Genomic DNA, 9,837 nt, shown 5'->3' on the forward strand with positions numbered 1-9,837 from the left:
TGCTCACACACTCTGGACAGGACAATCTTTGTTCCCCTTCTGACATTCTTCAGCTAAACCTCAGCGTTAAAAGAACAGTTGAGACTCTTCTTTCCCTGGGGACAGATTCGGAAGAACCCAGTCTTGTCTCCCTTTCCATTCAGCTCTGGGGCTTTGTGGTGTTTTACTGTACTCTAATGCTAACGCTCTGTATGTTCTATCGCTGGGTTTTTTTTCTCTAGCTGAAGCGTAGTGTTGCTGCTTCCTCCCTCCATCACTCCAGTGCTTGGGAAAGGATTTTGGGTTTTGTCAAGACTGTGTGTATGAAGTGCTTTCATTCCCACTGATGGGACAGAGGTGACAAGTACGATGTGTAAACACATTGGTGCACCTACATGACCATCTGTGACGTAATTCACATTTGTATTTGCTGTGTCATATTTAGCAGATATAATGTTTTTACAAGGGAGGACGTGCTGTCTGTGGGCTTGAGCAAGGGACTGAGGTTAGGGTACATGCTATAGTCTGCTGATGAGTGGTGTAGTACTGGGAAAACTCCGGTGTCAGTTTGTGCCTCAGTTTCCCCATCTGTATAATGGGAATTGCACCCACTTTAGCAAATTGCTTCAGAATTATCTGATGAAAAATGTTAAAGAATGCAAAGTATTTTTTTTCAACATCAGTGTTCTTGATTAGATCTCACAGTCTTAGGAGACATGGTCTGGTAAGTTTTGTCCACAGGATTTTGTAACTGACACTTTTTTTTGTTACCCCCTGTCCCTTATCCTGCTGCTGAGAGAATTTCATTTATCATATCTGTAGACTCTAGTGTATTACCTCAAGTCAGGATCTTTAAAATAACTCTCAGTGAATCCTGAACTACTTGAGCTTCATAACAGATCAAGCAGGAAATGTTCAGAAAATTGAGCTCTTCAGCAGCTTTGAGAGAAATATTTTCTGGCACAGAAGGAAAAAATCTTTAAGATTCTATCAGATGCCACAGAATGTCACAGCATTCTACTGTGCTCTGATAAGTAGCAACTCAAGAAGTTTTTGTTGATTGCGGGCACCCAAACCAGTGCTTGTTTCATGCCTGTTCCCTTCTTCCTCTTATCCTCTCATTTTCAGAAACCTTTGTATCATACAATTGTAGAAATAAAATCCCCAGATGCATGATCACTCTTCACTGTTTTACAAAACTCAGGTAGTCTTCCATAAAGCTTCAAAGCTTTTCCCTCCCCAGGAAAAGCATCCTGGTGCTTTAATGCTTTAATGTCTCAGGGACACCTCAGAACTTCAGGGCACTCCACATGTGATGTGCAAAAAAGACCATGTCTCCTCAGAGTGTAGATTGGTTCAGGGAATTCTGCTCAGAGACCAGTGACAGGTAAGTGTGAAGTAAAATGGCTGTTCCAAATGTGTTTTCAATAAATTTCTGTTATATCTGAAAATACAGTAAAAGGCTTGTAAGCCCAGTTTAAGTGGTGTTAGCATTCCAACGTTAACCTGGCAACAACTCTGGAGTGCAGTTTAAGATACACACAACTTCAGTTGCAGATGTGGTCGCTACCGGTAAAAATGTGTTATGTATACATGGATTTCACAAGCTCTTGTAACACAAAGTCAGTATTTAACAAAGGAGCAAGTAGAAGAGTTGGTGCCCTCTTTCCAAATCACACAAAGTGTTCTGTCCAAGCAAAACATTGTTGAGGAAAGAGGGGACCTTTGACAGAGGGAGATTGTTTTATTTTTAAATAAGCTATTTTTGCACTGCTTACTGGTATGAACTAAAATGAACTCGGTTCCTATGTTTCTTAACTTCTTCTAATGAACACTGTGATAAAAGCTGCAAGGGGTTTTACACTAACAGTGCCTTCCAGTTTTTAAATTTTGTTCGTCATGACTGTCTGTGGTATGGAGTCATTCCAAAGCTTTTCCCCTTATCTATTTGCATACATAAGAAAAAAGATAAAGCATATTTGCTCAAGTTTACAGGTATTTTCTCAAAAAGCACACTTTTTTCAAGATAACATAAATTTGCTGGAAGAAAAATATTTCAGCCAGATCATATGGCTTACTGTGAGAATTTCAGTCTGGGTTCATTTGTTTTCACTCTGAGCTTTGGGGAAGAGTGTTGGCTGACACTGTTTATGCTGAAGACTTCTTTAACATCAAAAATCAGTAAAGAATCAAAGAGTGGAGAAATGCAGGTTGCTGTGGAAATAACACATGAAAAATAATCTCTAGCTCTGTAGGAAGGACACACTTTGGTTATTTTCTATAGATAGAGAACTGTGGGACATGTATCCTGACTGATGTGGAGTGAGGATGGCCAGGATGTGCCCAGGACTTATGTAGGATGAGGCTTTAAATCCATTTTAGACTGAGAATAGCACAATTAATAATAAACACTTTGAAAACTCTTTTTGCATTTTGCGTATTACTCTTATTCCTTAGATTGATTTTGGAGGTAACCTGCTAAGTGGGTGTACTTCTGGAAGGTAAATAAGTGGTAGTGACTCACACATAACATAGGGTGGATATTTGCCTATAAATATACTGTCAATTTCTCATTGCCTTGAACAGGAGAAATGGCATTTTCTACATTTATGATCAAGGTTATTTCAGTCTTACATAGACACAAGTTTTTTGTTGTTTTATGGAAGAAAAAAAAAAAAAAAAACCAAAACCAAAACTTGTGCTGTTTGCTTTTTCGTGCCTTCCAAAGAATTTTTGTAATGTCAGAGATCAGCACGTACGTAGAGCCAGAAGGACTTCAGATGGGCAGTGTGTCTCATGAGATGAGAATTGCTTTAAGTATGACATTCCCTTTTGGACTAGTTGCACGGTGTTTCCATAGCACACGCTCGTATTTCATCCTCTCCTTTAACACAGGTCTTTCCTCATGTTTGATAGCAAAACAAACTCGCTACGTGAGGACTCCATCAAAAAGGCAGTTGTGCGTTGGAAAGGAAGCCATGGTTGCTTTCCTACTCTGTATTGTAGGAGGTTCATCACGTTGAAGCAAAGCTTTCCCCCTCCTTAATTTCATTGACTTCTGGTTTCATAAACTGCTGCCATTTCAGTGTGGGCAGAGAGAGAGGACAATTTGCTATTCCCCACTTCTCCCTCATTCCTTTTTCAAATTCTTATGTGTACAATTTTCTAATAAATAAACAGGATTGCCCCAAGGCCTTCTCCTTTGAGTAGTCATGTTCACGGTTCTTTAGTTGCAAGCAGAAGTTTCATTTCATACCTGTGTGTGTGCTAGCTGTCCGTAACATTTCATATTTCAGTCACCTTTTGCTTAATTTTTTTTTTTCTTTTCAGTTGAGTGTTTTTCATCCATTTTGTTTTTGTCTTTGTTTTGTTCCCCATTCAGGAGCAATTATGTTTGCCTCTACATATTTTAGAAGAGAAGGGTTTGACACAGGTAGCTGTGACTGTCCAGGCGCTCCTGGAGCTGGCACCCCCAAAGCAGCAGCAACTTCACCACTTGTCTGCTGTGTAAAGACCTCCGGGACCTTTTGGGTTACCTTGGCTAAGCAGAAGGACGTGAAGACTTTACTGCCCATGCAGTGCATCCAAACACACAGAGCTCTGTTCTAAGGAAAGGAGTTTCCGTGATTCCTGACAGGAATGTTTTACTTCATTTCTCCATTTTTTTGGAGATCACAACAGTTTCCAGTAACATTTTTATTACCAATATTTTTGCCCCTTATTTAAAAAAAAAAAAAAAAAAGAAAAAGTTCATTGGGAAGAGGGCAGGGAATTCCAGTGGCTGGCTGTTAGAGCCAGCTGTAGAAACTGACCTTGTAGACTGAAGACATACATGGGTGTAGAGTTTGGAAAGTGATTCCTAGAGGAATTAATTTGTAAAAAAAGGATGTTGCTGCAGTGGGCACAAGGGGAATGGAATTTTTTTCCTTCCTCACAGGGTTCAAAGAAAGGGAATTTCTTTCCCTCCAGAGAACAACAGCTATTTCTATTATATATTTTAAAAATTGCAACACACAATCTTAACTTGCAGTGTTTGATAACAGGGTTGAACCTCATGCAGCTGTAATTTGCATTGGCATGTTCCCATTACTTAAAGAGAAAAAAATGGATTAATTTTTTTTCCCCAAGAGAAAAAATACTGCATGCTTTCTCCACAAGAAACATCTCAGTAAAAGATACTAAACCAGAACTGTTCAAATTGTATTAATCACATTAGCATTCTTGCTGGGTTCACTTTCTATTTGAGTTTCAACATGTCTTTATCTGAATATTTTCCAACATCAGTGAAGGGAGATCTTCTACGTATTCTCAGCTCCCCTTCTGGTCACATAGGGATGCGTTTGGTTACTCAGTGGTTTTGGCAAATGACCAGCTGTCATCGAGAACCACGTATGTATTTTCACTGCAGTATGGGGAAGTACAGCCTGCCATGCTAATGATTAGAAGCTCATTATCAAGTAGTATGTTTATTAGGGGCTGAAGCATCCCATGCAGACACTGGTGAGTGTCACAGCTGCTGAGAAATTCATCATTTTAAGAACACAGTTACTGAGTTTCCACAGGTGAGCTGCACATTGCCAAAGCAGTGATCTGTTGCAAAAGGCAGCTTCTATTTGTGTGTTTAACAAGGCTTGAATAAAGAAAGCCTTTTATCATTGGAATTAATGTAGAGCTGCACGGGTTTTACAGAACTACCAGTACACCCTTCCTCTTTCCTTAACATAAAAATGGAAATCCAGTGTACAGGAATGGGAGAGGCAGCCGATGAGTTTTCCATTTTGCTGGAAAGTTGACCTACAAAACAAAGACTGGCTCTGTGCTCTGGTCCTAGTGATGAGGCCAAGCTCACTACCAGATCAGTTACAATTTTGGTTTTTTTTTTTAACCAATTTAAAGCATCCCAGAACGTTATATATTAGTCCCAGAATGCTACTGATACATGGTGCACGGGGTCTGAGACCAACTTCAGGCATCGGAGCTATTGCATCTGGGGATGTATTTGAATCAGAATACACGAAGAGGATTTCAGGGGGATAAGAAGAAATGGGAACAGGCTAGCTGGCAGTAAGTTCTGCTGAAGTAAACCTGCCATGGGAACACAGGCAAGGACTGGTCTTAGCTGGATTTTTTTTGCCTTTTGATTTGCAGTTTTGTTTTCGCTCTGGTTTGCTTCATGTGTTGCCTTCAAGGTCCATTGTGGTGACTGTTGAATCCCTCATTTCACATAATTATTCCAGTTGCTTCTTATTGGCATTGGCTGATCCCATTGCAAGTGGAGAACACCACCTGAAGGGTATTTAAAACTGCACAGCTGCAAAGAGAAACCTTTTCATGCTGGGTAAGCATGTTGCCCTGAGCCCTGCAAGAAATGAAAATGCCAATAACTTGCAATACACATAGGAAGGGAGCAGCTCCATACAGACATACTTTCCTCCTTAGGTAGGTCTTGTGTTTCACTTAATTTTGCTTGCAAGGAGTGTTGGTAATTCTTAAAGGATTACATAAAAGTGTCTGAGGTCTCTGCTGTAGTTCGCTGAGTGGAAGATTCTGCCACTTACAGCCAACAGTGTAGACCACAACTGTTACTTGTGTGTTTGTCTCTGCACATAATATGAAAGAGGGGGGCACTGACTTTATCTTAGTTTCCAACATTAGGTCACTTGTATTGTTACAGGGGAATGTTAACTTTTTAATAGCACACCCTTTGTGGACTGTTTAAATTTTCCCATTTTAAGAAAACCATTCCCTTCATGGAATTGTGAGGGTGTGGTGTTTGCTCCAGTCCAGCTTCCAGCACTTAAGGAAAATAAAACCTAACAGTATTCAGGTTGGTGGAAGTTTGACATTTCATTAATACTAGTTTTTAGGAATTCATGGGGTGGGGAGTTGAGCCTGAACTGCCAGAAATGGCCATTTCCCATCGTGTCTGGTTAACACGGCTACTCTTCCTACGAGCGGTGGCTGCACGGCTGGGCAGGTGCTGTGTCCCCACTGTCACTTACTTTGTTCTAAGCAACGGTTCACTCTAATGGCAGTTTTAGTGTACGTGGTCATGTTAGTTGGATGTTTATAATCCTGTGTTTTCATGCTGGCAGACACTAAATCTTGACCAGGTGTTTAGGACAAATATCCAAATCTGAAGTTTCATCATACGGTTTATTTAATGTATTGTACCAAAACCAACTTCAGTTCTGTTTTGCAAAATGGGTTGGGATTTTTTGGTGTATTTATGTGCAATTTTTGTTGTATCCCGTGAAAAGAATATTTTAAAGAAATGTGTATAAAATTCTATTTTGTGTGTTAAAGCAAAGAGGCAATTGCCTTTCCTCTCTGGGGCATTTGTGTTGGAGGACGTGGGAGGAATCCATCCGAGCGTTCCATGCGTACTGGTGTTTATACACCAACTCCATCGTGTCACCGTCCTTCCTCAACCCGCGCCCAGCAGCGTTGGGGCTCAGCAAGGTTACACACGTGAGGTGAAGCGGGACAGGCACTCGGGAGTCCCCAGTGGCATCCCGGTGGTCGGGGCAAAACAGCTGGAGTTTGGGGCTTCCCCTTTCTGAAGGGGGAGGCTTTTGTGAAGGCCCCCACCTCAGCACCCTGCTTAAAATAAATCAGAGAGAACTTTTAACAGCGCCAAGAATACCTCTGTTGTTCTTGGTAGTGACATGATGGCAAATGGTATTTTTACCCTTTTCTAACTATAAATGGATCTTTGAAAAAAAATGTTTTAGAAACAGAGGACTTCTAAGGTGAATTTGAACATCTAAAAAATTCTTTTGTATAGATATTGTGATGTTTTACAAAGCGATCTAATTTTGTTATTTCTGAAAACAGTGTAAACGTGTAATTAATAGAGTAAAGGATTTAAAAGCTTCATCCCATGCTGTATGTCTGTAAATACATTCCATAATTTTTAAGTCTGTTACATATAAATGTGTCTGAATATTGTATACTTTATTTTAAATTGCCTGTATTCTGCCAGTAGTGTGAACTTCTAGCACATTGATAATATAAAAGGAAACCATGGGTAATTTGAAATAAAGTTTTAAAACTCACATGAATTAATGGTATTCTTCCTGCGGTTTCTCTGTTGCATGAATGAATGTCACATCTTCTGTGTCGGGGTTTATTCCCCCTCCCCATTGTCACACTTGGTAGTTAATGGACCCCATTTGTTTCTCTAGTTTTCATAGTTAACCAACATCAAAAAACTCCAGCGTTTCTACAGACGTTCTACAGCCACATCAGAAGCTTTTTCTTGGAGATATTTTTAACCTTCCCCAGACACTGAGAAGCAGCAATTTTGTACAGAATCCTTTGCTCCTCCCTCCCCACCCCCTTATATATTTTTTTTCTCTTCTCAAAGTAAAATTGTACACTCTAGGTTTGGGCAGTTTGCTGCTGCCAGTACCGGTGCCCCTTGCTGTTCTCATCTTTTGCTTGGTTTTGTCCTGTCTGGCACCCTTGCTTCATGCCCCTACAGCATTTGAAAGGTTTGTTCTTACTAGCAGAAATGTTTACTCCTCTTTTCCCTCGCACACGCTGCGTACCCCTGTGGTGCTGTTCCCTGCTCCCCACACTGTCCTTTTGGACCCCCTGGGGACTCCATCAGTCACTTGGGACAGCTCCGTTCCTGCCTTTGTGGGGGCTGCCCAGCTCCCTCTGGGTGTTCCTTTCTCCCCCAGTGCTAAAGCCTCCTCCTAACCAGCTCCTCCTCAGTCTCCAGCCTTTCTTTTTATCTCCCTGGAAATCAGTTTCTCCAAAGGGCTTGTGATTTCTGGTCTTCGCTGCAGAAAATATCGTGGATGTTCACTGTGATCCCATCTCTCCACAGCTGCAGATAAAGAGCAGCACCAGCCCTGGCACAGTCCTCCAAACCGCTGGGTTTTTCGGTTCCCTGCTCCCATCACGAAGTCCGCAGCAGTTTGTGACCGTGGCGAGGAGAGCAGCAGCTCTGGGCCGGGCTGGTGCCACGGAGGAGGCCAGGGGGGCTGGACGGGTGGACAGCAGCGGGGCCACAGTCCCCAGGCCAGGGCCTGCTGCTCTCGGGGTTTGGTCAGGTTAAAAACCTTTGCCCTGTCACGCTATCACCCCATGGCCAGGACACTCATGTTGGGACTCTGAGAGTTTTCAGCACTCGCCCACCTTCCTGGGCTAGCAAACTGAGTTCTGCTGTTACTGTATTATTATGTAACTTTTGAGAGAAAAAGTACCTTTTCCCCTATACATACAGGGCTTCCTAATTTTGGAAGCAGACTGTTGTGCCCATGCAATTTATGGGTTTGTGTTTGTCTGGGTTTTTTTCTTTTAGATACTAGTCACCAAAATGGAAGTTTTGAATTATTTCATGATCCAGTGTAGTGTGTTACCATGGCTCCAGGGCCTTGGTGTAACGTAAAAACAAGTGTTACGCTGGCATCAGGAGCTGGGACTTGAAGGGGAGCCCAGCCTTGGCAGAATCGCTGGATGTGGAGGATTTCTCAGAATTACGCTGTATTTTGTTCTCCGCTGCAAATAAAGCAAGGCCTAGGCAATGCCATGTTTCAGATTTCCACTGTTTGATTGTATTACTGATGTGTGCCTACAAGTTTGATGCAAACTGTAAAGATCCTCTGCCCCTCTGTTCTATCCAACTTTTTCCTTAGCTCAAAACCTCTGAAGACTTTATGATCAAACTTCATTCCCTTCACCTGAACAGGTCACCTGTTAACACCCACCACCTACAGAAAATGCTAATCTTAAAGGAAATGTACTAAGTCAGCAGTGAGAATTAGGAACGTGGCTCCCGTGGTCGCTCTGCAGTACCTCCTGCATCAAGGATCTACGGCACAGACGTGGGGTGGCACAGACATGGGGTGACACAGCCCTGGCCCAGCCCCTGCCAGCATCTGCCCCAGCGATCCCTACCACTGCCTGGGGACTGGGAAAGCAAGGGAATGTGGTCATGGCTTCGGTACCAGCGCTGCAACGGGGGCGCGTTCCAGTTTCAGGTAAGCGGCAGCGCTCAGGTGTAGTACCAATACTTCTAACCCAAGTTTCTCTGGAGTGTCTGAAACTTAAGCACTCCCCTGACAGTCAGTTGGCTCTGCCTGGTGACCAGGCAGCAGCCCCTCTCCTGCCGCCCAGAGTTGTGAGCCAAAGGCTCTCTGCCCGGGATTTCAGTCATCTCCCTTGAACTTTAGAGCTTTTGGCACAGTTCAGCTCGGACACGAGGACGTTTGGATGGGGCCAGCACGGGCCGGTCGCAAAGAGCACAGCAGATTAACCATGCCTTGAGCTCGCTCTCCTGCGTGGGAGCGTCAGAAAGCAGCTCAACCGCAGGGCTGATTCTGCTTTGCGCACAGACCTGCCTGTGACTGGCGGTGGTGTCAGCGGACAGGGCTGCCCTCTTGGTTAGAAAGCAGCACGCTGCTCCCCAGCAGCTCCTCTCCCTGCCTACCGCAGAGACGCTGCCCGGGGCGGCGGGTACGGCTGGGCCAGAGCCGCTCCTGCAGGCAGCGCGGCCGGCTGCCGTGTTCCGTTGTTCCTTCCCTCGGCCGGGAGGTATTTGGAGCTATTCTGTCTGTGCGCTGACGTTTTGCAGGACTCGGGGAATGGAAAGCTGCGTGCTTTGCCTGCCTTGTGTTTACACTGCAAACTGTCAGCAGTTTTCCCCCTGCCCACCCCAGGCCGGCACAGGCAGCCGGGGGAGCGCGGCCCCTGCCCGGCGGTGGCGGCTGGGCCTCCTCGCCCTCACACCGCCGCTGCAGCCCAGCCCCTGCTCTGGCGCTGCAGAGGAGGTTCTCGGGGTAGAGCGCCCCAGGCGGGTGAGTGACGGGGCTGTTGCCAGGATTGCCTCCTGCTAACTGTCATGTT

General features: G+C 44.0%; 1 protein-coding gene across 16 annotated transcripts in view; it reads left to right on the forward strand.

Moving 5' to 3' along the window:
- Positions 1-7,037, forward strand: part of LRCH3 (leucine rich repeats and calponin homology domain containing 3) — a 69,081-nt gene extending 62,044 nt beyond the window's left edge. For 12 of the 16 annotated variants that reach the window (XM_074912170.1, XM_074912166.1, XM_074912172.1 and 9 more), the window contains one exon: positions 21-3,489. In XM_074912170.1, the coding sequence (XP_074768271.1) occupies positions 21-221 (201 nt within the window). In that variant the 3' untranslated portion in view covers positions 222-3,489. Of the gene's footprint in view, positions 1-20 lie in introns of all 16 variants that reach the window. The other 4 variants (XM_074912168.1, XM_074912182.1, XM_074912178.1 and 1 more) reach the window with 1 other exon arrangement.
- Positions 7,038-9,837: the final 2,800 nt, after the last annotated feature.

This window comes from Athene noctua, chromosome 8, assembly GCF_965140245.1.
Source record: "Athene noctua chromosome 8, bAthNoc1.hap1.1, whole genome shotgun sequence".
Lineage (NCBI taxonomy): Eukaryota > Metazoa > Chordata > Aves > Strigiformes > Strigidae > Athene > Athene noctua.